The 27,494-nt window shown below is 44.1% G+C and overlaps 1 protein-coding gene across 1 annotated transcript; it reads right to left on the bottom strand.

The window, feature by feature from the left end:
• Window positions 1–500: 500 nt before the first annotated feature.
• LOC146197558 (chymotrypsinogen B-like) lies at window positions 501–27,464 on the bottom strand. The gene is made up of 9 exons (XM_084596492.1): window positions 27,318–27,464; window positions 21,835–21,998; window positions 16,188–16,428; window positions 13,694–13,813; window positions 13,035–13,260; window positions 11,838–11,937; window positions 7,853–8,012; window positions 5,251–5,402; window positions 501–736 (listed from the first exon to the last, which is right to left on the bottom strand). Exons 1-9 carry the CDS (start codon window positions 27,352–27,354, stop codon window positions 554–556), a joined length of 1,383 nt encoding a protein of 460 aa, XP_084452618.1. The 5' UTR covers window positions 27,355–27,464; the 3' UTR covers window positions 501–553.
• Between the last annotated feature and the right edge of the window lie 30 nt (window positions 27,465–27,494).

Consider the following 27,494-nt stretch of genomic DNA (forward strand, 5'->3'; position numbering starts at 1 on the left):
GACAGAATGACGCAGAGCGAACACGGAACGAGTAGCGACTGTCGAATGAAAACATTTTATAAGGTATGCTGATGAAATCGAGAGTTTGATGAAAACTAGTCTGATCGGAACGGACTGTTAAGCAAACGTCATGTGTTGTCTTTTGTGTTTTTGGTCGGCGTCAACAATGTCACGTTTAAGAAATCATGCTAAAGGTCACATGCATGCTGGCCCATATCCTGCATAATTAGTACTATAATTAGCAAAGGAACTCAAAAGGACAGATGTATTTCTGATTTTATTGGGATGATGAAATGGAAGAGCTGACAAAATATATTAGTAATTCGAAAGGCTTTTTCTTTTTTTTTTTTTCAGCCGCGTGATGTCGGAACGAGGCATATAGGTTTGCCCTCCATCTTTTCCTTAAACAACTAACACGTTTCAACTGTCCGTTTCACAAATGCAGTCTCTGTAGAAACGACGAAGACATTATGGTCAATGACAAGTAAGGGAGGCGAGAGGAACGTTTGCTGCATATATTTTTTTCACATTTAGCCAATTGATGCGCCTCTTTCTAGAGAGAGCGCATGGAGTGTTTGATCCAAGGCAGGTGTGCGCTGACCCTGTTCCAGAAGGAATCGCTGCCGCCGCCACACAGGGTGTTGAGGTCGGTGGTCTTGAGTATGGAGTTGGCGACTCCTTGCACGCTCCATGCAGCACCGTCTCTCGAGCAGAAAAAAGGACCTCCGCTGTCCCCCTGCGAAGAGGATGTTTTCGGCACTTTGAAAAAAAAGGTCTTCGTGATAACTTTTAACAACCATAATCAAGGCCTTGACGGCTGCTGCACCATGGAACTAGAACAGAGACGTCTGAAGACTACGGCTCGAAGTTTTGGTTCTGCACAGAGTGCCGTGTGCATGTCTAGGTCGTTTAAGTACGAGAAGCAGCGCAATATGCGTGTATTCAGATGGGAGTATACATGAAATGAAAGAACCTTCAAAATTCTTGTTTTTTTACAATTTTGTTTTGTGTGTGATGAAAAAATGCGTCAACGCAGAGGAATGTAGCTTCGGTTTGCAAGAAAGACTGCAGATGTCTTGGAAAAAGTCGTAAATCACAAATAAAAAAATGTCGCTTTTGAGATTTGTTAAACAGCAAATGAAGAAATTACTGAATCCTGAATAGCTTTTCTGCCCTCCTATGCAAACATTGCTGATGAAGGCCGCTCGAGATCATCTGTTGGCTTCCATGGAATTAGAAATAAAAAATTTCAGCCTTAATTAAAAAGTTAGGTATTTATTTATTTATTTATTTGAGATACTATCTGTCCGATCAGGACCAAGATAGGACCAAGACCAGAAGAAGGGAGATAACAAGGTACATGTATTGAAAGCTTGACGCTGAAATACTCATTTTTTAATTCAAAGGGCAATTTTCAGTACACAGCTTGAAATAAAAAATGAGCGCTCATCTATCCACTTTCCCTCCAACCTTCCTCCCTTCCCTTACTGCGCAGTTCAGGTGCCCACAGAAACAAGTTTGACAGGTACTGTGCCTTTCCCTTTCTGTGAAACAATTATTATTATTATTATTATTATTATTATTATTATTATTATTATTATTATTATTATTATTATTATTATTATTATTATTATTATTATTATTATTATTATTATTATTATTATTATTATTATTATTATTATTATTATTATTATTATTATTATTTAAGAATAAATTTTTTTCTAGTAGTTAGGAGATGGAATCATCTCAAATTTAAAAATTTTAGTGAAAAGCCAATTTTTACATGGGTTAAAAAAAAAGTACCTTGTAACTACAGATGAAATATAAAGCGTTGCATTATATTCGTTTAAACACTGTGCCATCTTCTCAATGCTAAACTGCCAAGCAAAATTTTTATGCTGAGTGTATGGATCCTGAAAATGTAGTCAAGCGACAAGAAGGAGGTAACTGGAGAGGCTGACGATAATACGTGCTACTGAAACGTCACATGAACGGACTGGGAGGATGGAGGCTGACTTTAATCGAAAGAGCATTAAACGCGCTGTTCAACTTGAATATCGTACCGCTTTCGCACCGCCATTGGTTTAAAAATGCATAAACCTGCCGGACTTTTACAACTTTCAATACCATGTGGTGGAGCTGATATATGTCGCATGATCTTAGTGACCACCTTCCAATATCTTTTTTTTTTTTATTAAGAAAATATAATCTTAGAGGAAACAAAAAGCTTGAGTACATTTATTTTCAAAATATTACTCAAACACGTCTAGATAGCTTCAGAGACGAACTACTACGGTGCGACCTTAAGCAAATTTTAGAAATAGATAATGTTGAAATCGCGTACGGTAAGTTTATCGATGAAGTCTCTCGAATATATAAGAATAATTTTCCTGAAAAAAAAAAAAAAAAACAAGACTGAAACTCGGTAAAAGAATACGGAAACCATGGATAACCCCTGAATCGCTGAAACGAATTCGTCATAAAAATGTGCTCTATCACAAGTTCATCCAGACTAAGGATCCAGGTACAATAAAAGAATGCAAGTGGTTAGGAACAAGCTTAATAGAGAGCTAAAATGGCATAGGAAGTTTTATTTTCATGCTGAATTTGTGGGTTGCTTGAAGAAACCTGATGTTTTATGAAAGAAGCTAAATGATGTCTTAAATCGTCGAAAAATCAGCTCCACGAGTACAAACGCTATTACTTGGCGGCAACTAGGTATCGGGGAGTGTTCTTGCGAATACTTTTAATGATTAATTTGTAACCTCTCTTGATGACAGCGCGTCCTGTAATAATAGCAAATTCATTCCAAACAGAAATTCATTTTTACTTCTTCTTCACCCCTTTGCGGAGCACGAGGTGATATCAATTTTTTTTTCACACACACAAAAAAAAAAAAGCTCAAGTTACGATGTAGAGGGCATGCAAGTTCGCCCTATCAAGTACGTGCTTGATATAATTTCACCGTACATTACCTATATTTTTAATATCTGTTTGTCAAGCACTATCTTTTCTAAACGGATGCAAATAGCCAGAGTTTCGGTATTATTCAAGAAAAGTGACGTTAATAATATTAAAAATTATATACCCATTTCTATATTACCCATTTTTTCGAAAGGGTTCGAAAAGCTAATACCTGTTTTCAAGTTTTTGGCAGGTACAGCCTAATTTCTCCCGCCCAGTTCGGATTTAGGAAACGACGATCTACGGAATTAGCCCTACTCCATCAAAATGAATTTATTTTATCGCAATTTGAAGTTAAGAGCATTGTCCTTGGTATTTATATTGATTTTACTAAAGCATTTGATTGCATCCTTCATTTTGTTCTACTTGATAAGCTTGAAACATATGGCATTGGAGGGTACTGCTTAAAACTTATAAAATGATGGCTTGATAATCGCTATCAGTACGTTGAAATAAACAATAGCCGCTCATATTTAAAACATATCACCAGAGGTATTCCTCAAGGCAGTATTTTAGGCCCGCTCTTGTTTATTGTGTATATAAATGATCTAATAAATATCTATTGAGATGCGAAATACCTAATGTACGCAGATGATGCCAGTATATATAAGAAATTATTATTATTATATATTGGAAGCTGATATTGCATTGCAAATATCTGCATTTACAGGCAGCGGGAGTCCTGTGATTGAAAAAGAGGCATATATAGGATGGTGCGCCCAAGTTTCGACTGAGCCAGGCACAGATGCATGCCTGTTCGTGCATGTCGTAAGAAAAAAGATGAACCAAAGCATCGAGTTTCTCGATGCGGCATGGCACGCGAAGAAAAAAAAGAACTGGTTTTTATTTTGCAATTTTAGGCTTAAGTTAAGGATGTCAAAACCAAACTATTGTAAACTGAAAATGCAAAGCAATGTTCTCATTGCTCTGCCTCTCTTAATGGTGCAATATACCTTGCGTAGTTGCAGTTAGTTTATTAGCCAGAAAAAAAAATAAAAAAAAAAAACGTCCGAGTTGGTTAGCCATCACACATGACTCCAAAGTTGATGTTATCTTTTTGTTCTCACTACTGAATCCAAATTTGCAACATGAATTACATCATTTTGCAAAGCTTTGAGGAAGCAGATGACACTAGCTTGCCCGCATAATGAACGCATCTATATCTCTTACATTAGGTGCTTTTTTTGTGCAGCTAGTTGTATGTGGAACGCACGGCACAACGATACTATTTCACGCACATTTTATCACGAAATGTTAGGGCTATGAAAATTTTATTACAGGGGCTTTTCGACTAAATAGTTGGAAAGTTATAGTCGAGCCTTTTAAAAAACTAATGCCAGGAGAGAAACTGTCTTGAAATACTGTTGAAGTGCGTCAAAATTCTGACTTGCATTGGCTCGAGAAGCAGTAAAATTATTTATTTTTCTTTTACTTATTTTCAAAGCTTACAAGAAAAAAAGAAGCACGGTTCCAGTGTATTATCTCGTTTTGCGCCATCCTGCTAGCTGAAATTCAATCATACGCACTCGTCGAACTCGTGACCTTACAATATATATCAGCAATATATCAAGTATCGATAACTGAGAAAAATGTGGTCTGTATTAGGATTTTATTTGACAGTTCGAAGACATATAATGCAATCCTTTATTGACTGTTGGCTTCGAATTAGCATGTGCTAAAGACCGTTCAGAAAAACTTCAAATAAAAAAGCCGGTGATCCAACGCACTCCTCACTCAAAATAAAGTGTCGTCGCTCGTTAAAATGATCGCGGCCCCTAAGTACCGAACTGTCAGTACCTTTTGTGGTAGTGACCATATGGGCCCATTCGCGTGGAGCGGTTTGATGCGTTTCCTGGCTGTGCGGTGCGCACTAAGAAGTTTCGTCAACATTGTTTCTATTTTTTCTTTATTCATAGCTATTTTTCTTATATAACCACGCATCAGTCGTCAAACACTGTAACTGATCCTGTAGTGAATGAGCTATTAGCATTTACTTTTAGGCTGGGGCTCAAAGTTCATCCTCTAAATTTCTTTTATGTGGAGGCGCCTATGGTCAAAACCTACTGAAACAGTTATCATTGGCAAAGAAAAAAATCATTAACTTTCATTTTCCTCGGCAAAGTTGATGCAACTCTAGTGAACTTCATTGTAATAAAATAAAAGGAAATATGAAAAAAAAAAACGCTTTTCTCTAGCTGTGCATAAGCTTTACGAAGGTCCATAATTTTGTTTGTTTATGGTAACGTGCCAGTGCATTATGACAGTAATCCTTCAACTTTCTCTTACGTGGCAAACGCCGTTTTCTCCGTGTTGATCGCCGGCGCAGAAAGTGTCGCTTTCTCGGAGCTCCCTGAACGCCAGGCGGTTGACTTTCCGACATTCCTCGAAAGACAACTCGATCATCTCTGTTTGCTTCAGACTGCCGAAACTTCCGCTTCCTGCACAGAAGAAAGCAGAGGAGGAGTTCATAAAGCATCCGTACATTGCATTCACTTTGCGCGTGATTTAGTTACGTTGATTTTTGCGGGGTGATATGATTTCGTAACCTTAGCACTTCCTAATTTCCCACCTCTTTGACAGGCCAACCAACAAAGGGCAAACGTAGCAGGGTAACTGAAGAGCAAATTGAGCTTAGCAATTACTCAAGCTAACGTCGGACAGGGTTAGCCGGAGGTTAGAGTTTGAGACCTTTGTCCTAAAGTAGCTGGTGATGATTGCGTTTATGCCTTTTGCAATTGTAGAGAAAAAGATCTCTGTTGCAAAGACGACAGCGCCGACTCTATAGCGTAAAAAAGATAAAAGATGCCGCGCGCAACAAATTTTCCACGTGTCACTTCGTCGTTCTTATTAATGCCTTCCAATCATAAACCTGTCCGTACCCAAGGGCATCCGATAATAAGTCGGTGACAGCGTCAGGTTGGAGTCCAGTTCATCCCGCAACAAGATTCCCGCAGCAACAACAACAAAGTGCCTGCTTCGGTATAAAGCCTCCGGGTAACACCGAGGAAGGTGTACTTTTGGGCACCGAAATATAAAGGAGCACCTCTAACCTATGCCTGCGTCCAGAAATCAAAATGCTGCACCCACCCACAATATTTACTCCAATGGCGCCACACAAGCAGCAGAGGCAAAGAAAGGGAGAAAAAAAATTGAAGACAGTTGAAATGCAATCAAATACAATGAGTCTTGTACCGTCATTGCCGAAAGTAAGCATAATGCATGGCTTGTTTTTTGAATAGTGGCGCCCTTACCAACTACTTACAACGGCTCGAAAGTTTGGTTTTGTTTGGTTTGGTTTGGTTTCGGGGATTTAACGTCCCAATGCGACTCAGGCTATGAGAGATGCCGAAGTGGAGGGCTGCGGAAATTTCGACCACAAGGGGTTCTTTAACGTACACTGACATCGTATAGCCCATAGGCGCCTTGCTTTTCGCCTCCATCGAAAAAATGGCCCCCGCGGCCGGGATTCGATCCCGCATCCTTGGGCACAGTGGTCGAGCGCTCTGGCCACTGCACCACCACGACGGGACTAATGGCTCGAAAGGTCTTCGAAACTGAGTAAAATGGTTCTCCTTACCACATAGAAAAATAGAAGTTGGGAGGTGGAATAAGGGATTTGCTTGTAGACTGAGAATTACGACACTACGCAGCATCGTTATTTTTTAAAAGGGTGGTGAATCCAGCGCTGCTAGCAGAAATTTGCTGCGTTGCCTCGAATGATCGCCACCAGGCTGCTTTCTTCTGTATATGACGTCATACACCGCGTTATAATAAAATCATAAGTTACTATGCAGCCGCTTATTGCTCGACTCCGCAGGCACGCAAGATGTCACGACATCTAGTCATTGCAGAATGTTTAAGTATATGCCTTTCAAGACGTTTGGCGAGCTTATTTTTCGACCCCACGTTCAACATGATGACAATGAAGTTGGCGCGATACACGGACTATGCGCACAAGGTGGTCACAGGATTTGGGATGACTGGAGGTCAAACCTACTGCGGCATGGAGGACGGAACCATGGAATAATTAGCGTCCTAATCGGTTCAGGAACTTATTGTGATGCCACTATCATCTTTTTTGCTTCTTCTCTTTTGTGTGTGTTTTTTTTTCGATGACATTTGCTGTTTTTACTCAAGTTCGCAAAAAGCTCTGAAATCTATTAGAGGCATGGGCATCAATTTTGTAACTTCACCCCCCCCCCCCCCCCCCCCCGCCTCCGAGAAGTCCAAAGCAACAGTCATGTCCACGGCACCTTACAACATACGATTTCAATCATCTACAGATATATGAATGCACATTCTGTAACGTGCCAAACAATGACCGGACTGGCGGCTGCGTTCATGGCCAAACATACCACAACATAAGGTGTCGGGAGGCAAAGGACCGCATGCAAGGGACTAGAACCTACCGAAAAGCAGCGGGAGACCTAGCTGTCAAACCCAGCATGGATGACCACTGTCGACCTGCCTAGGGAGATGGCTGTGATTAGCGGCTTCCTGGACTGTGGAAGCTGCTCACATAGGGCGAATATTTCACATCTGCTCTGAATAAATGTTTATCTCCTTCTCCCTCCCTCTATCCCTCCCTATCTTTCAAAATGACCTCCATTATCGGCAAGAATCTCCTTCTAGATAAGTAACTAATTGACCAGGCGCACCTCAAATTACTTGAAATGCCGAAGCTACGTAATGCACATATATCTACGTGTGGTGTCACCGGAGGCGAACTTGATAGTTCACGGCACGAAGTCGCATTTCTTGCTAATAACTGATCCCTGACCACCTGTTTCTTGGCGAGGGCCTATTTGGGCGCAGCACCGTAGTATGGCTACAAATACACTGCAGGGTTGTCAGTCGCGTGAACTGTGCTCAGCGCGGCTAAACTCACCTCTGGTCTGTCCCCAGCCAGTCGCGAAACACTGCCCGTGTTTGATGAGGTCGTCGTTTTTCCGAGGCAGGCAGATGGGCCGCACTGTTTCCGTGAAGTTGACGGGAACGTTGAGCTTAATGAGGGCGAGGTCGTAATTCTTGTTCAAATCCGAAAAACTCTGGAAATCAGAAACAGTGGCGAACGATAAATGAGATTTTATAGCTGGTTCCCATGTGTTTTCATATACCGTATAAGGGCATTACTTACCATTTTTACACATTTTCGGCCATGCAAATACGCATGTGAACTGTACGTGCTATTACATTTCCGACGATACGGCCGAATATTGCTCAACGTTTTAGGAAACACACATCAAAAGGCAGCATTGAAATTGTTTTGAAGACTCGTACGTTCACTGGCTGTGTCATCGCAAAGTTTCAAACAGGTGTCACAGCGTTGTGACACGAAGCGGAATCTTGCAGTGCACTTATGAATATAATATGCGGGCTCGCATTGCAACCGTTGATTGATTGATTGACTGAATGATTGATTCCATTTTATTCAGAGGTTTCAGAAAACATACAAGCCACCTGTTTATTTTTGCTCCTTTGTACACTGCGCATGACCATGAGAGGCGCTGTCGATTACGGGGTCTCAGCATCGGGAACGGTATAGGTTGAGTAGTACACCAATCGCGTTTGCAACGAAACATGATGACGTAGCTGTTTTGAACGAAAACAGCCGTTATATATAGTCACACATGTCCAAGTAGAGAAAGCTCAGCTGAGAGCCTGTGGTCAGTGCTCGTAGCACCCAAACTGCGCGAGTTCCTTCTTCTTTCTCTGCCAGCTGGTAAACCAGATGACACTATTCCCTCCCCTCAAAAAAAAAAAAAAAAAAAAAAAAAAAAACGGAAGCACCAGGTGCGGCAGTACAAGGAAATCAACACGCGGTGTCACAACACGGCATCACACATCACCGGATAAAGTAAAGTTTCAGTCTGGCAATGGGCACAACATCGGAGTGAGGTTGGCGACGGCTAGGTTGGCTAACGCCGTCGGGATCCACTTCATACGTGACGCCAGTTACACGGCGCAGGATTTTGTATGGACCAAAGTATCGGCACATAAATTTTTTCGACAGTTTCTGGCTTCTCACATGGGACCAAGCACAAACTTGTTCTCTAGGTGCATAATTAACGTGCCGGTGCCACATGCAGGCACGGAGAAGCTAACCCGAAATGATGTCGGGGCGTACAAAATATGTTCACAGCCAGGCATAGAGCATTCTTATTTTTAGAAATGCACGTGTCAAGCGGTAAGCATAGGTATAATGAAGTCATAAAGATTGTAATTTTTAGGGATGGATGTGCGGTGAAATTGTCGTGAGCGAAACGTGATATATAATTGCTTGCGACGGTACTCCTCCACTCGCACAATGCCACTGATCGGCCCGTGCTTCCTAGCTCTCAGATTCCTGTGAGTATGCTCGTTGTTATTTCATGTCCTCATAGCGGCATGTCGCCATGGTATTATAAACATGAAGCAGCAAATGAAGGAGAACCTGTCACCGAATATATGGAGAACCCATCCACGTAAACTGTATCCACCAGAAAAAAATTCCGACTCGCAAAGAATGTTGAACCTGCACCAGAATACACAGGTCAGATACATTTTCCGCTGCCAGTGCCGGACTCAATCGAGCTGCGTTTGTTATTGTTCTTGACCTCATAACAGATGGCACGTACACACATAGCAGGATTGGGCAAGTATTGGGCAGTCTCCAATGCGGTGCTTTAGATATTGCCGTCTTTACTACCGTAAACCCGGCCGCTTTGTGCCAGGAATATTCGTTTGAGAAGAGAAAATGCCGCTAGAGAGAGAGAGAGAAAGAAAAAACGTTACAAGAAAAGGAAAGACGCGTTAATGTCTTCTCAGTTGCAGAACATTATTATCTTGGAAATGTTTCCTTCGAGACATCAGTGGAGGGTTCGAACCCGCAGGAAACCGGTGAGGCCTTATCACCTCCTACTACGACCACACCATCAGGTTTCAAACTTGGTCGACGGGAATTTCTGCCGCCGCACAAGTCGCTCTTGACAGGATGCTGTCATCTGAATACAGTGCATAGTGCAGGTCGGGAATGTCAACAATAGCTCTCACGAGTCACGCCATGACCATGCATGGTAAACAACAGAGGCGAGAGCCCCGTACCCTGAAATGTGCCTCCGTTCGTAAGCGGGAAAAAGCGATTGTTGCCGAACCGACGTTGACATTGGCGATTAGGTTTGTTAGTAAGGCCGCAATAGAGTTCCACATGCGCGTGCCGTTTTGGAGGTGAGTAATGATGACAAACGCCTTGTCGATGCCAAACGCGACTATGGCCCTGGTGTTTGGCGTGTGTTTTCATGCGTTAAGGACTTGAGGTGAAGGAGAATGTCTTGTGCGGTCGGAAGGCGAACTGTGTGGGAGCCAAAAACCCCACGGACTCGAGGTGTGGTTCGAGGTAGTGTGGAATCACGTGCTCAGTGAGTTACCGACGCAGTTCGTGAGCGAGATGTGCCTGCGCTGTTCAAGAGCTAACGTTTGAACTGGTTTGAGAAGTAAAAAACGCGTGCTTATGTCCATGCCAGTGGGAGCCTTCCCTCCCATTGGCTCGGTCAGTCCTTCAATTGAAGTATTTGTCAGGTTGTGGAGAATCTTAAATGTAATCTGGGCGCGCATTTGGAGGTGTGTTGCCCCACCTAATGTGAACGAGGGCCAATGGGACTTTGGCTAGCGTAAAGTCAGCGTCAGTTTCCGAGTTTTTGACCGGGAATTCGTGGCCGGGCGTGTAGTCTTTTTGCGTGTGCCGGCGATCTATGTTCATTCACCTATTTTGAAGTGAATGAGTATAGGCACGGTGCTTGTCCGTTTGTGCGCGCATTTTCGCAGTGTTCGCATTTAAACGCACCTAGAGAAAGTTGCTGGCGCGTTTGGTTTCTTAGTGTGTCACTGAGCGATTTGCATATATAGAATAGCCCAGTTCGTCTGCGCGAGCATGTATCGTAAAAGTGCGTGTTGTCGGGCGAGTTGGTTCTGTATATTGTAGATGAAATTAGCACAACAACTTTGAAGAAGACAAAGTCTTCGTCAAAGTTGCTGCGCTAACTTCATCTACAATATGCAGCGTATTTGGCATCCTGTTCAGTGAGAGTCGCTATTCTCAAGCGGAGTTTGCGATTCAGCCTCATATTCTCCCAGCGTTTTAAAGCGCCTACTACATGTGGAGGAGGTTCGGGTGCACTTGTGGATCGTCTATAGTTCTTTCATGGCCTCCTGGAGGTGCTATCACGTCTGGTATCCACCGGCCGCCATTTGGATTCTGAACTCGTTTCAGTTGGTTATCGTTTGCTTCTCGAACACGCTGTCTGACACGGAAAGAGAAGCAACTGATCACAGCGACTCTGAAAGCAAATTAAGAACTGTAGTAAACTGTATGAACAGCGCGGACCGCTGGAAGAAGGGGAGGGGAAGACAGCACGTGACGCACTCAACGCTTCGGCAGGACGGAGTTCTTCGCCGCTTCAGGCAGCCGTGTGCGCTGTATGTTGCTAGCTACGAAAATCTATACGGAAAGCTGAATTCAGATACCGGAGGCGCCAAGACATCAGTGCGGCTATCACCATCTATGAGCAGTCCTAGAATGAGCTACGCCTTTTTCGAAATGCATATTTCATAATTAAATGTACGTTTATAGGCTGTAAATTTTCTCTCGTTTATAAATATGTTTTAGCTTGTCCGCTACTCAATTTTTGCTCGAGATATGGGAAATATGTTTCGGTAATTTATTAAGCCTCATTCAGACTAGGTCCTCGTACAAAGAGGAACTATGGCATATTACAAAGTTGGTAACGCTGTTGCTAAACTATTCTCTTTTGCGGGTAAACGTATTTCTAAGTAACAGCTCTTTAACTTGGCACAAAAAATGTGGAAAAAAAAATAGCTTTTAGCTTCTTACTTACACTGTGTATTATAAGTTTTTCAGCTCGCCGTGTGATGACATCGCTGATGTTTAAGAGGCTGTGCACGCCAAGAGTCACAACAACGTCTCGTGCGCTGCGACTGAAACAAAAGTTTGCAAGAAAAATTGTAGTGTGCATCTGCTCATTACAAGCGCTGCACTCGAAGAGGCAGCAACCACCTAAGGGGCTCTGTGCTTAGATGAGAATTCCTTCGGAAGAAAAAAAGCAACTGATGTATTCCGACCGCTATCAGCAAAGCCTTTGTTTTGCTTTTAGACAGCCTGCGAAACTCATTATAACAGTTAACCGCTGGACACTGAACAAAATGCACCTAATTCGCCTAATCGTGTATCTTTAATTATTATTCTTATTTATGTTTCCTGCATAGCTTCGGAAGAATACCTCCTCAAAAAAATGACGAAAAAAACTTTGTTAATTGAGTCATAAAAAAACAACCACCTTTTTTTTTTTAACTTTGGTTGCTTTCTTTAAAGGCTGCCAAATTGCTTCTGTGGTACAGGTAGTTTCAGTTTGAAAGCAGACAACCAATTTCCAAAGGAAAATAAATTGTGCTGTTGCGCTTCATGCAGTGAAGATGCTGCGGGGTTCTTATTGGCATCTTATCCATTCAGAGGACAAACACTTAAAAGTAATCAGAAGTGTGTTCTTTACTCCTACTTGTGGAGTGGGCATTGTCATACGCTTATTCTGCTCCCGTTCATGTTGCAGCTGTCTGAACAACTCGTATAGTTCCCCGTTTGAATCAATCGTGTTCTAATCTCCCCTATTCTCTCAATTCTGTCATTTGGTTTTTGCCGCCTACGCAGTCACATGAGGCACGAACTTCCACTCACACCTTCAAGTGGTGATAATAAACTAATAACAATAATAACACAGAGAAGTTCTTGATCAAACATGTATCATAATCAACCCCGTGTTTGTGGAAATTTCGCCTCTTCTATATGGGATTTAGTTGCAGTGCAATACTGATAATCATCAGTAGGAGCTTCTAATTCCTGCAGGGGGTGATCTTTATCGCTTAGAAGGTGAATCGGCAGCCATCACCATTCCGGCGCCTCCCGTACTCCTATAGAATGCTCCGAGTGGGCGCTACGCTCCGCAGAGTTGCCCGCACCGGTGACTGGTGTCTAAAAACGAAAGCGGCCACCCCTATAGGAATGTAAAGAAGTCACTCACGACCTCAAGCAGTGCCCGGCGGTCAGCACCCACTGTTCAGAGATGAGCGATCCGCCGCAGAAGTGTCCCATCACCTCGTAGTCGGCCGAGCTGATGCTGACCTGCCAGGGCCACGAGTGGGGCGCCGCCTCCTGGCCTCCGACCACCCTGTCCTCCTGCTCCGTCACGGGACGGTGCACCGGCGTGCCACACGGCACCTTCGCGATGTTCCTGAGCACTCTGGCAACTGCACACGAGGGCGAACGTCAACGCCAGCTCTGCCGCGCTGAGCTCGCCTGCGCTTTTAATGGCAAATCTGTTCTCGCTATTAGGGGCGTCAGATGTTCCAGTTATCCTATGTATGACACATTTTCGAACGCGTCTGTGAATCTGAAATAACTGGTTAGATTATTTCGCGTGAGAACTTTTACTCTTAATTGAAATTAAATGTGGAACGCTGTCTTAATGGGATTGCTTCAAGACGAATCGCTCCATCCAATACTATATTTGCCAAGATAAAGCACTGCAGTAAAATTTTCCGCGTAGAAACATTCTGCCCTGAATTTTCCACACAGTTTAGCGTAAACCAGCAAACTAGTGATGTGGGCCGTCGGCATCATATGAGAGGCACAGAAGCAGCGAGCGCGGCTAGTTAATGCTGTTTGTAGCATAGTGCTTACCACCAGCTGTGCAAATTCTTTCGTCCGATCCGTCCGCGCAGTTGAGGATGCCGTCGCACATTTCGAGGAGTGGGATGCACTGTCGGTTCTTGCACTGGTACTCGTTGGTGGCGCACAGCTCTGCACACCGGAGACGAAAGGACTACGCTTGCATGTGGTAGAGCGCACTTGCATACTCGTGACTCATCGCTGTATAAGCCACCGGTAGAGGAGAAAACTACGAGGAAGAAACGCTGTGGTTGCTTTGGCAGCTCTTTGCTTTTACATGACTATATGCATCCGTTGTTCAGTTCAGAAGATGTCCACTAGCAATCGCGCTTCCCTTCACATCGTGTCGCACTACCACGGTGTAATAAATACATCTTACACACGCGCACTACAGAAGGGTGTGCACACTTTGTTGTCCTAGTTCTGGGCCCAACTTTAAATGTACTTTGTGGGCGGACTTCTCATTTCAGCGGCTTTGCAGCCGCTGCGCGTGCTACAGTGTGTTCTGCAGGGCTAGTAACTCTAAGGTAGAAGGTTCTGCACATTAAGTTTCCACAAGTCGCTTGCTGAAAAATTATGGAGACACATAAGCTCCGCTTTTAAGAGTATGACGCGATAACGTATATGCTACCAGCTCACGTATAAAGCCCGCTTTACCCAATGCGTACGAACGTTCCTGCGTGACTGATTGGTACCATTAATGCAAGGGTCTTCCTAGCAGGCTGATTCTGACATCACCCTCTCATAAGAAAGGAGAAACCCTAGTTGACAGCTCTTGCCAAATATAACTTCAGGCAACCTTATAGTTCAGTCTGTGTGTGGCCAAACCCACTGCCAACTACGACCTGACAGCGCCACGCTCGTGATTTTTTGCTCACAACTCCGTCGCTGGTGTCACCAGGCATTCGGTGAATGGAGCCTTCAACACTCGCGTTAAAAACATAAATTGTAGTCAACTTAAATGTGTTCGCATTGCGGGTACCTGTGTACATTACAGTGACTTTGAGATGAGATCAGTAGGCCACGGTGAAGGAAGAATGCTTCCAGTTCTCCGGATGTAGCGGATATCCATTCAAAGTAATATATTTCTTCCTTTCCCCACCTCAGTGCGAGTATAATTCCGTGAAGCATCGCGCTTTACATACGTTGTGCTTGGAAAGCAGGTAAAAAAATCTGAAAAGGTAATGTAAGGTTCTTCCACTTCTTTAAAGCTTTTCTTTGTGCAGGCCTTTATTATATCTTTTTGGAGATTCATCGTCCCAAAAAGACACGAGCATTATCAGAGCCGTGATGGAGGGCTCCGGAAAATTTCACGGGTGCACTTAAGTCTTCTCACGTGTGGAAACGCTAAACCATTGTGAGTCACTTGCCTAGTTCGCTTATGAGCTGGTTCCGCATTTCGTTTCTTTTCCGACGTCTGCAGTTGTTCTTATATTCATTTTACTTTATTCTATTTCTTATCTTTATATTTATTTTTGATTATTTTCATTTTTGTTTCTTCGTTACCATTTTTTTTCAATATTTATTATTTTAAAAGTCATTATAGTTTACCACTTTTATTCTTCATTATCTCGTTAACATTATATAAAGTTTGTTTCTGTCAATCAGTCTCGGCTGCTGTGATCAACTGAATGGGACCGATTCCGGAGGTCACACATTTTGTGGACAACTTTCGGCCTCATATTTGCCACCTCGTGAGCCATATAAGGATTTCGCCTCAATGATTTAAGCCACGTGGGAATCTGTAGTGTGTACTGGTATCGCACAGTTAACGGGCGCCTCGCGTTTTGCCTCAACCGCGGCCACTGCAGTAGGTATAGAACAAGTGTTCTCAACCTCAACAACTGTGTGCCCTGACCACTAAGTGAGCACAGCGGGACAGATCTAATCTGTAAGACCAACAGTTGTAATAGGTGACCACAATTTTACTTTTGGCCTTTAGTCTAGCAGCCCTGGTTACTACAGCTTACCCCGAAACGTAGGCAGACTTCTAGGCAAGTCAAGAGTATTATTACGATCACATTTACATTCCATTGCGCCTGCTTTGTATGCCACAAGGTATGCCGCGAGGTTTTCTGCCGCATCTTGTTCTCACGTTGTCGTGCCTGTTTACTTCCAATGAATGTGGCCGACATCGCTTGCGAACGATGTCGAATTGCCTTGCCTTTATTCTTTTGTACTGCTGACGAGAGGTCCTGTGTAGTTAAGATCCATCTATCCTACTCAGTCTGCGTGCTGCTCTGTACGCGCACTGCTTTATGCTATTTTTAGACTTCATTCAAATAATCTTGGAGGACATGAATAACTTATCCACTGACCTACAGCTGTCATGCGTGCACTGTATGCGCCATATATGTAGCCTTGTATATTGTAGTAGAATGTATAAGCTAGTTGTTCACTATCATCCAATTCCGAGAACAAGTTTCATAAAATCCCTTGAATGTAATGAAATTCAAAGGGAACTCTTAGATACCATTACCACATCACCGCTGCTGGGCTGACTGACCGTTGTCTTTGGAAGCCTGGAAGCGGATCCTGAACCCCCTGCCCGCCAGCATGGAGTCGGTCTTGAAGACGATCTTGGCGCTTTTTCCACCGCTAGAGACCCAAGGTCGCGGCCGATGCCTCCCGCACACGGAGAACGCCTGTGCACTGGTCACAATTAGGGTCTCCCACACCTCCAGGCTGTCCCCACCACAGTAGTAGAGCGCGTCCAGGTCCATGTCATCGAAGTACAGCTTTATGAACTAGAAAAAAGAAAGCTGAGTTGAGCGTGTATGTGGCAAATGTCTGGTGCAATGCTGTCATTCTAGCTACGAAACGGCCTCTTTCGTCTTTAGCTGAATTTAGCTGCAATACTCTATTTACTCAAGTGCTAGATGCGCTTTTTACTCATAATAAAAGTGACAAACCATCCCTCGTGTCAGTCAATCACTAAATGTCATTGTTAAGTGTCATCGAATATTATTATTGACGTCAAAAGCAGAAAAGAAAGTCGTCCCTCGTTTTATAACTAAATGAATATTTTTGAGTAACAAATAATGTCACCTGGTGTAGCGTCATTGAACGAGGCCTTCAGTTTATGAACGGTTACAGTTTCATGCAAGTAAATACGATAAATCGCATCGGCGTAGTAGCCTTGTCTTGTAGCCCGATATTAAGACTACATGTTGTGTCCTGTATGGAGGGTGATGGTATAAAGAGCGCGCGTAAAAGGTAGACACAGTTGCCTTCCTCGCAAGTTGAGTTCCGTCGTAAAACGCGCACTCTGTTATTTCTTGGATTGTGTAGCACTATCAGAAATTATGAGCGAGTTGGAATTCAAGAACTTAACCAGACAAAATTTGTACCTTTGCAACTGAGCAGCATAACGTGGCGTTAATTGGTACATAAACAGCAGCACGTTAGCCTACAGGTATCTGTGCAACATTTCGCCTAGAGATGCAGCGCTTGTGAAACATATTTATTACCATTTCTGAAGTAATAAAGTGTTAAACGTGCCTAAATTATTTTAGAAGAAATTCGAAACTAACATGATGCTACTAACGTGACATGAAAGGACAGTAAGTGCAGCTTTTTGAAAAAGCAGCCAGATGTAGTATTAGTATATTGCTTTTGGAAACATCGTAATTTGCTTAGTTACAGAAAAAAAATGACTGTCCGGAACCAAAGAAAGAGCTAGTCGTATGCTCTCCTGTAGGCTTAAGCATCATCATCATCATCAGTCTGATTATACCCACTGCAGGGCGAAGGCCTCTCCCATATTTCTCCACTTAGCCCGGTTCTGTGCTAGCTGCATCCACTTGACCCCTGCGAACTTCTTAATCTCATCCGCCCAACTATCTTTCTGCCGCCCCCTGCTACGCTTTCCTTTCCTTGGAATCCAGTTTGTTACCCTCAGCGACCATCGGTTATCCTCTCTTCGCACTACATGTCCTGCCCATGTCCATTTCTTCTTCTTAATTTCCACTAGAATGTCGTTAACTTGAGTTATTTATCTGACCCACTCTGCACGCTTTCTATCTCTTAATGTTACCCCTACCATTTTTCGTTCCATAGCCCTCTGGGTTGTCCTCAACTTAAGTAGAACTCTCTTGGTTAGCCTCCACGTTTCAGCCCCATAGGTGAGTACAGGCAAGATGCAACTGTTGTATACTTTCCTCTTGAGCGATACCGGTAAGCTGCTAGTCATTATCTGCGAGTGCTTGCCAAATGCGCTCCATCCCAATCTTATTCTTCTTGTTATTTCCTTTTCATGGTCCGGATCTGCGGTTACTACCTGTCCTAAGTAGATATATTCGCCTACTACTTCCAGTATTTCGCTACCTAATGTAAACTCCTGTTCCTTCCCGAGGCTGTTGAACATTACCTTAGTCTTCTGCATATTGATTTTTAAGCCTACCTTTCTACTTTTCCTGTCTAGGTCATCAATCATTATTTGCAGTTCATCTCCCGAGTTGCTTAGCAAGGCAATGCCATCAGCAAATCGCAGATTACTGAGGTATTCTCCATGTACCCTTATCCCTAACTGCTCCCATTCCAAGTCTCTGAATACTTCCTCTAAACAAGCTGTGAATAGTACTGGGGAGATTGTGTCTCCTTGCCTAACACCTTTCTTTATGGGAATTTTGTTGCTTTCTTTATGTAGAACTATGGTTGCTGTGCAGCCACTATATATATCTTCCAGCACTTTCACGTGCGGCTCGTCTACCCCCTGATTTCGCAATGCCTGCATCACCGCCGAGGTTTCAACTGAGTCAAATGCTTTTTCGTACTCAATGAATGCTATGTGTAGGGGCTGGTTATATTCCGAGCATTTTTCTATCACCTGATTGATGGTATGGATATGATCGATAGTAGAGTACCGTTTCCGAAACCCTGCTTGATCCTTTGCTTGATTGCAGTCTAAGGTTGTCCTGATTCTATTAGCGATTACCTTAGTAAATACCTTATACGTAACAGACAGTAAGCTGATTGGTCTGTGAATTTTAAGGTCCTTAGAGTCCCCTTTCTTGTGAATGAGGATAATGTTTGCATTCTTCCATGCTTCCGGTACCGTCGATGACACCAGGCACTGCGTATACAGGGTGGCCAGTTTTTCTAGCACGATATCTCCCCCGTCCTTCAGCAAATCTGTAGTTATCTGATCCTCTCCAGCTGATTTCCCCCTTTTCATAGTTTCTAGTGCTTTCTTGACCTCGTCCTTCGTCACTGGTGGAACGTCTGACTGTTTTTCCCTACCGCCAATCTTATTATGGTCCTGACTACTTTGGCTACTGTAGAGATCTGTATGGAACTCCTCGGCTACTTTGACTATCTTTTCTTCATCAGTGATGACGTTGCCCGCCTTGTCCCTTATCGCATACATCTGGTTTTTGCCTATGCCCAATTTCTTCTTTACCGCTTTAAGGCTTCCCCCGTTCTTTACAGCATGCTCAATTTTCTCCATGTTATACTTCCTTATATCGGCCACCTTGCGCTTATTGATTAGCTTTGATATCTCGGCCAATTCGATCTGGTCTGTTGGATTGGAAGCTCTCATACTCTGCCGTTTCTTAATTAAATCTTTCGTCTCCTTAGACAGCTTTCCGGTATCCTCTCTAACTATCCTACCGCCTACTTATACCGCGCACTCAGTAATGATATCTCTGAAATTATTGTTCCTTGCCTCTAGGGTAATGTCGCCATCCTCAGCTAGAGCTGAATACCTATTCTGTAGCAAGATCCTGAACTCTTCTGCCCTCCCCCTCACCGCTAATTCGTTGATGGGTTTCTTTCTTACTACTCTATTGCGTTCCTTCTTCAGATTTAGGCTAATTCGGGACCTCACCATACTGTGGTCACTACATCGAACTTTCCCGATTACCTCTACATCCTGCACAATGGCGGGGGTTGAACACATTATGAAGTCGATTTCATTTTTAGTCTCTCCGTTAGGGCTTTTCCACGTCCATTTTCGGTTCTTCCGTTTGCTGAAGAAGGTATTCATGATTCGTAAGTTATTGCGCTCTGCAAGCTCAACTAGTAACTCCCCCCTGCTATTCCTAGAACCAATGCCATAGTCACCTACTGCCTTGTCTCCTGCCTGTTTTTTTCCCTACCTTGACACTGAAGTCGCCCATTAGTGCCGTACACTGCGTCTTTACTTTTCGCATTGCCGATTCTACATCTTCATAGAAGCTTTGAACTGCCTGGTCATCATAACTACATGTAGGTGCATAGGCCTGTACAACCTTCAGTTTATACCGCTTATTAAGCCTAATTACGATGCCTGCAACCCTCTCATTAATACTATAGAATTCATCTATATTACCCGCTATATACTTATTGACAAGGAAACCTACTCCTAGTTGCCGCCTCTCTGGTAAACCTCGATAACACATTACATGCCCATCCTTCAGTACAGTATATGCCTCATTCGGCCTCCTAACCTCACTAAGCCCTATGACATCCCATTTCATGCCCTCTAGCTCCTCTAACAGCACTGCTAAACTAGCTTCACTAGCTAGGGTTCTAGCATTAAACGTTGCCAAGGTCAGTTTCCAATGGCGGCCTGTCCAGCGGAGCCAGGCTTTCTTAGCACCCCGCGTCACAGGTCTGACCGCCGCCGTGGTCAGTTGTTCCGCAGCCGCTGGGGACTGAGGGCCGGGGTTTAATGGAGCTTATCATAGGAGGTTGTGGCCAATACTGCACCAGGGTGGCCAACTCCTGTTTTGGTCAGGGAGTGCGTTGCCGGAGGTGTTCACCGGCATCAGGTCGCACCCCAAACCTGTATATGCAATTCCATCGACACGTTTTTTTTTTTTGTCATCCGGTGGAGAATTGCGCGGCACCGGGATTTGAACCCCGGTCCTCTTACATGCGAGGCGGATGTTCTACCGCTACGCCACCGCTGCACCGCTGGGCTTAAGCATATCAATGCTATTTTGCTTTTAGATAGCTCAGCAACATAATGCAAGGCCTAGACAATTGATAAAAAAAAAAAAAACTGGCGGCTACTTAAGATTTATCTTTAAGGGTATGATGCGCCTCATTAAAGACTCTCGTCTGAGGCCACGTTGTGGACCTTCGTTTTTATCCGTGCAATTTCCTACTCACCTAGCCGCTAACCTTTTAATCTGAGCCGCTATTATCTCCCACGCACTCATTAGAATATAGTCGTAAGCTAGCAGATTATGTGAAAGACTACCCGATATAGGTATACACCCTGGCTTAAACCAAGCCGTACTAACGTGCGTGGGTGACCTGCAAAGCAGGTTAACTTGGAACCCAAGGGTCCGGAAAGAATAATAATTTCAACATCACCCTTCAATTTCAAAAGAGCTACTGCAATTGGTAGTTCCTGCCAACTCGACGATATCATGTGATCTCGTGACATCACACAGGCTATCGACTAATCTGTGCGTAACTATGTTATCTGGCGACTGCACATTGCCAGAGGCATGTACGTTATTAAGGCGAAAGCCTTCAATTACTTACACTATTGTTCGCAGGTGTAACACTTTGCGGCCAGTCGGTCAAGTGATGCCACCCAAGATGACGGCTACTTTAGGCCAAGGTGGATCACCCTGGGACCCCGTCCCCTAACAGGGGATGTATTAAGGAGTAACCCTTAATACGGTTTCGTTACGTTGGAGGCGGTAGCTGGCAGTTCACATGGCTGAGCACTAACTGGACGTAGGCTTCCTGACATTACGTTTGGCAGGAGCTCCCAACTTGGGACTCTCCTTTTATATGGGAGGGTGATATCACAATCAGCCTGCCAACACCCTTGCATTCACCTTATCCCTAGGCCACGCAGGCACGTTCATACGGCTCGGTTGAAGTTATATGTTGGCTGGTAGCTTGCGCTATCGCGTCATACCGATCCAGGCGTCCGTGCGGCCCCTTTCATTTGGCGCTTCCGCGAACGCTGCACCACACAGCCTACACAAGCAGACGCAGTAAAACCAGGAATCAGCGAAGTTTAAAACAAAGGCTTCCTCCTTATCGCACTTTAGTGGTCCAAAGTGCCACACATTTTTTTCTCGCTCGAAACCCACCGACCACGCCGGCAGCAGATTATCTGGAAAGGGTGCTTTAACGCAGCCGCTTTAAAAGAAAACATAGATTCGGTTGCGCGATCAAACCAGCGTGTGCAGATAAGATCATACCCTGTTTGGATGTGCGGGCAGGAGCTCCACGGAGCCGAAAAAATTGTTGGGGTAGCTGGTCCCATTCGTGTATCCAGGACTGACCACGTAGCCTTCAGTGGCATCTTTGATAACCAAGCTCACCCTGTCTCGCATTGGAAACACCGGATGCTGTGCCCAGATGCCTGCAACAAGATCATGGTGTGTCCAAAACAAAGACTGTCCATTAGATATAGACTGTTTAACTACACAAATGGATCTCCGCCATTATTATAACGACATTTCAAAGCAGGGTGCAGGTCATGCTCTAGCGCTGTTCTGTTCAGTATTTGATACATTCAGCAGAGCGTACCGCAAGACGTAAAGGCGCACTGCAGATCGCACTGACGGCACAAGATGGCACCCGGGGCTGGCCATCTATGAGTACAACCACGGTGGAAGAATTGCCTTGGGTACACCTGTGAAGTCGGTACCATGTGCACATGCGCAGTAGTGGCGCATGGTACATGGTAGGTGGCATCGAGGGCCGTATGCGCTATGCTGAAGGTCTCTACTTACTGGCATGATGCTGCAAGCTTTTCTATAAAGTTTCAAAGGACGCGGAACGTTAAAATAACGTTTTCTTTATTTTATGTAAGTTACTTGTTTATTTTAATCGCAAATAATAGCAAGTAAGGTAACATATACTAGAACTATTAGTTTCACGTTCAAATTAAGCACGTTAGTAATGTTGTTTCCTCAATGTAACTATAACATCGAAAATTAACAAGTAATATTGCATGTTTCCTAGATAACGTTAGTTTAATGTCCAAAGTGAACACTCTTCTAATAATGTTTTCTCACTACAATATAAAGTGTACCTCTGAACAATTTATGTCAAAATTTCAAAATATTAACGGTCCAATACATGCTACGCTGAGATTACCCAATGCTTTAATGCATGCACGTTGTTCAATGCTTTGATGTCATGAAACTAAAAAACACACACACACACACACAAGGAAAGTTTTCAGTAATGAAACCTTATGCCTTTATTTCGTTACGTCATTTGTGAGCACTCAGCGAATATGTCGCGCGTACCACATGTTTGCTTGGAATCTCGGAGGAAGAATTCGTTTTCAATTTCATTTACTTCCCAAATGTGTCACCCTTTCCATGTGATGCAATTCTGACGGATGTTGTGTTGCGTCCCTCGTGTTGTTTCCCTTCGGTGCTGTGCGCTATGAAACCACGTGTAGATTACCCACTAGTCCGAACCCTGGCCCTTCCATGGAAGGAGGACGCTAGCGTTCGCATTAGCATATTTATAGATATTTTATAAACATGAGGAGCCAACCAGATGCAGAAGAACTATCGCACTCGAAGAGAGAAACGAGCACTCTAAAAACGCCTACGAACGCTTAGCAAGTGCACCTGCAACGAAGGCCACGAGAGTGTGCTCGCACACAAGCTTCGGGAGTGCTTCACAGCGTACGAAATAAAATCCAGTTTTTGGCAATTAACGCTGCTCTCTCACTCTCCTTTCATTAATTACAAGCGAATTAGTACTTGAGGAACTATTTTTACATAATCTCTATTGCAGCAATCTTCAAATTCTAAGTTTAAAGTGCGTTAGTTGAAGGTTTGGATTAACACACTTCCAAATTCGAGTTATTGCATAATTCGCTGTCGCGCTCCGCTAGCCTTCCCGGTATAGCTCAGCACGTAGAGACTGCCCCGGAATGGCGGTGGTCCCGGCTTCGAACCTTGAACCAGCGACGAAATTTTCTTCAACTGCGAAGATTATGAGACAGCTATTATCTTTCCTTTGTAGCCGTATGGCGGCGCTTAGGTGGACGTTAATGAGTAATCACTCCTTTATTACAAATTTTACTAAAGGTGATTCCGCTAAACTTTGGACTAAAACGAACATTTGTCAAACTAAACCGCATGCCATCCTAGCGGATTTTCTTGAGCACCTCTTGTAAATGAGCGTCGTGCTGCACCTCTGCTTTCCCACATATCAAGACGACATCGAAGAACAGAAACACGCCATCCAGTTCATACAATAGTTCTTCCAAATACGTTTCTAAAATAGCCACTACCACTTTTACACAAAAAAAGAAGAGCCGGGTTACGTGGAATGGTCGTTGAGGCTTTGTAACTGTCAACATTCTCTATTTTCATAAAAAGTCTTCAGATGACATACTTGTCCGAGATCCAGCCTTGAAAACAGCGAGAATTCCGCGAGCTTGGGCTCGGGGGTCAGTAGGAGATGCGTTTTACTGTGCTTTGTATTTCCTGCAGATCCTTATCGACCCACCTTGCTTGAGCACATGGTATAGAATAGATGCTGCCCACTTCGAGTGATGTACAGATTGAAATATGCCTTGGCTCACCAACTTGTCTATGAAGTCTCATCGACTCTCTTCTTGACGCAAGTTGCAGTTGATGGGCATTCAGGAATCGTCACTGAGCCTGTGGGTCAAACTTTATGCGTAGAGGAGGCCATGGAGGAGAGAAGGGCTCGAAAACTGACGAATACTTCATGAGCAAGGCCCTTGTTTCATGACAGCCAGCTCGACACGGATCATGTCCAAGGATTTTACCCAGCCCCGGCAGAGAAGTTCACTGCCTGCAGCCTTTACCATAATTTACTGCATGCGATGCTCACGCCATTTAATTTCAAGACTCATACTGTTACTGTAGGCGCGAAATAGAGGGGAACTAGGACGCGACGGCTGTTTACATAGCTTTAGTTTCCACATTTTCCGGCCGTTGATGACAGAACCCCCCCCCCCCCCCCCCCCTTGAATCCACCTTCACCTCTAGCGGGTTTCATATAACGCTCATTTCCTATCTCACGACTTTCTCTTCACTTCAGAGCACGGCACGTCCGACCTACTTTGCTGAGTTCAGCCTGACCAAGACAGCCTCCTTCCTCCTACATATGCTCCGCATTCACGAATGGGCAGCAGTTGGGCGAATGCGCACCCTTGTGGCGGAAGCAGCCGCTTTTATTCCCAGACGAACTAGCTTTTTTTCCTTCATGGCTGCCGCTTTATCTGAGGCCGTCATAACACGTGGGTCGCAACGCCCGCTCACGTTACAGACAGCTGAAGCCACACTTACTGATTTTATTTGTTCAGACTGTCGCTGAACCGATTCCATCGCACGACTTTTTTTGGGGCTGTCACAAACGTGAGCGATGACGGGCAGCCGACTCTGCAGTTTCACTTCATACCCAACATGCAAGACGGTCACGCGACATATGTTGTCCAGTGATACGCCGGAATCGCCGCGTTCCGAGAGAAGTCGCAGTTATGCCACTGCCTGCAATCGACACAGCAGTCTATTCGCCTCTCGTGTCGAACTTGATACACTGTACCATCACTGACGGTCACGGTGGAAGCGATTCGAGAGATGTCTGACGATCTCTGCGTAAGGCATCAGCGACGGTGCGCCTGAGAACAAGGGAAGCGGACGATGGCGTACGTTTGGGCGCCACAAATTCTGCAAATTGCGCTGCTCTCTTCTAGTGTCGTCACTGTCAATGGCCTTAGCTTTAAAGCAAGAGTTCAGACGTTCAGAACACAGAAGCAACGCAGCCATCACTTTCGGAACAAATTATATAATCTTGTCCAGCGCAACAGCGGCCATCTTGTCTTCCGCGACGCTCCGGCTCGCAGCTAGATCAAACACTCGATACTAGGTGTTTTATTTTCCCCGTCGCCGATTGCGTTACGTCGTTTATCGCTGGTGGCTTGGCGCAGAATGGTGGGAAGCCGCTGGGAAGCTCCCTCTATACAAGATATAAATTGGCTGGAATTGGCAGTGTGCCGTGTTATAGTCACAGAGCGACCACTTTCTGCGAGAACAGGGCATTCACAGATAAACAATGCCTAAAAACGAAATGAAGATGTCGCAATCCCAGACCAATTGCGGAATAAGGATGCCAACGAGGACACTGATTCTAGTGGGCGGCTCCCAGACGCCACATCGTCATCCACTACAAAACATGCGACAACCCAACCTTTTCAGCGAGGTCACCATAAGTTTGAATCTACTGGAGTGAAGTTCTTTCAATCCAATTTTATCTACAATGCGCCAGTTACTGACGCGCAGTCGGCAGTACAGACAGCAGAAATTAGTAAAGAACCAACCTTTTTTTTTTAGAAGGCTAATTGGAAGGATTTGTCCTTAATATCGCGTCGACATTTTATCGTTATGACCTGAACATTAAAATTACATTTAGACACAACTTTAGCACAAAGTTTATTTTGAACGCTAAACTAATAATATGGACCGTGTGGAATACTCTGTTATCGCTTCCATTACTGGAATACCGGAATACCGTCCGCCCGCGCGCCGCCCACGAGCACGCCCTGGTTGGCCATCTGGCTCTCTCATGGCGACTCACGCATGCGCACTGACGGCGCGCAGGCGCTTGGTAGCGTGGTAACAGTAGCATGAGACACGGTATGCTAAACGTGTCTACTTACATCATATGAGGTTATTTGGTATTTCTTAAATTAGAATAATTGTCATGCAACATATAATGTTCCTGCAATTTGAATACCGATCGTTTAACATTGTCTTTAAATTTGGCACTACCTGGATATAGCAGTCACAGTCACGCGATCAGGTCAAGTTGATTATTACATATTTTTATTATGCACCCTAGGCACCATGTTTCGATCACGATTTGAAATGCTGTATTGATTAGAACCGAATTCATTGCACTTGCCAAAATGGAAGATATGCATGAATACGTTCTTTGATTTTTCAAAGCCTGTGTCCCAGTATTGGAGTGGGGTGAAAAGATGCCTGGGAATGATTGATACATGTCTCCGACCTATCGTCTTCAAGACTACGGCTATAAGAGCATAAAAATGAATAATTAAAAATAAATTCCGGGCAATTATTTGCACAGTCGCAATCGATACTCCGAATAGTCCAGTGTCCGCCAAAGCCAGATTATTATCAGTTAATGCAGCATGCACATGACCATCAGGGTTATTTTTTAAAAGCTTTAAGAATGACTGACTATAAGGATCACCACTACCCTGCTATTCCCAGTACTTTGCCGTAAACTGTTCTTCTCTCTGTCCACTGTTAACGCACTTCTTGTAATAATTATTTAGTGCATCTGTTTTTCCCTAAGTTTTAGTACTTATTCCCGCCTTGCAAGTGCTTCCTCAGATGATTTAGCAGGTCGATGCTGTAAGCAAATCAGATGTTACTGGCGTTACCCTCATTATTTTTTGGCCTCAAGCTTTACCCAATGTACATGTATTCCCAACGGGCATTTATAAACTTCGCTAGTGGGAGCAGTGAGGAAATTCGGATGGACGCCTAACTTCTCCGGCATCTTGACTGGCGAACAATTTTTTTCTGCTCCCTGAAAGACGTGCCGCGGCGCATCCCACAATAACGTCGAAGTCACGGATTGCGAATTTTAATTTTTTTTCTATCTTCGACGGCTTCCGCTTTTGGATAACTCGGAAAAATGTTCTTTTACTCACCTATGACGCAATGGGCGAGAACGATGAAGAGCTTCATCCTTCCGCAACGAATGAGGTCCGAAGAATGCGCCAGCTGTCTGCGTAATTAGCCTCTATTTCGGCCGCTTAGGTCATGATATACAGGGCATGAGCTATCAGTACCAGGCAGCGCGAATGACGTAGAGTATTACCTCGCTA

This window comes from Amblyomma maculatum, chromosome 3 (genome assembly GCF_055883805.1).
Source record: "Amblyomma maculatum isolate TAMU_Amacu chromosome 3, ASM5588380v1, whole genome shotgun sequence".
Lineage (NCBI taxonomy): Eukaryota > Metazoa > Arthropoda > Arachnida > Ixodida > Ixodidae > Amblyomma > Amblyomma maculatum.

What these genes read in the sequence shown, in the direction of transcription:
- LOC146197558 (XM_084596492.1), bottom strand. Translation starts at nt 27,354, where the DNA reads ATGAAGCTCTTCATCGTTCTCGCCCATTGCGTCATAG. An exon ending in TGCCCGCACATCCAAACAGG is followed by an intron (nt 16,429 to 21,834) that starts GTATGATCTTAT and finishes TCTTTTTTCTAG; the next exon opens with TTCATAAAGCTGTACTTCGA. An exon ending in CCAGGCTTCCAAAGACAACG is followed by an intron (nt 13,814 to 16,187) that starts GTCAGTCAGCCC and finishes TCCGGTGTGCAG; the next exon opens with AGCTGTGCGCCACCAACGAG.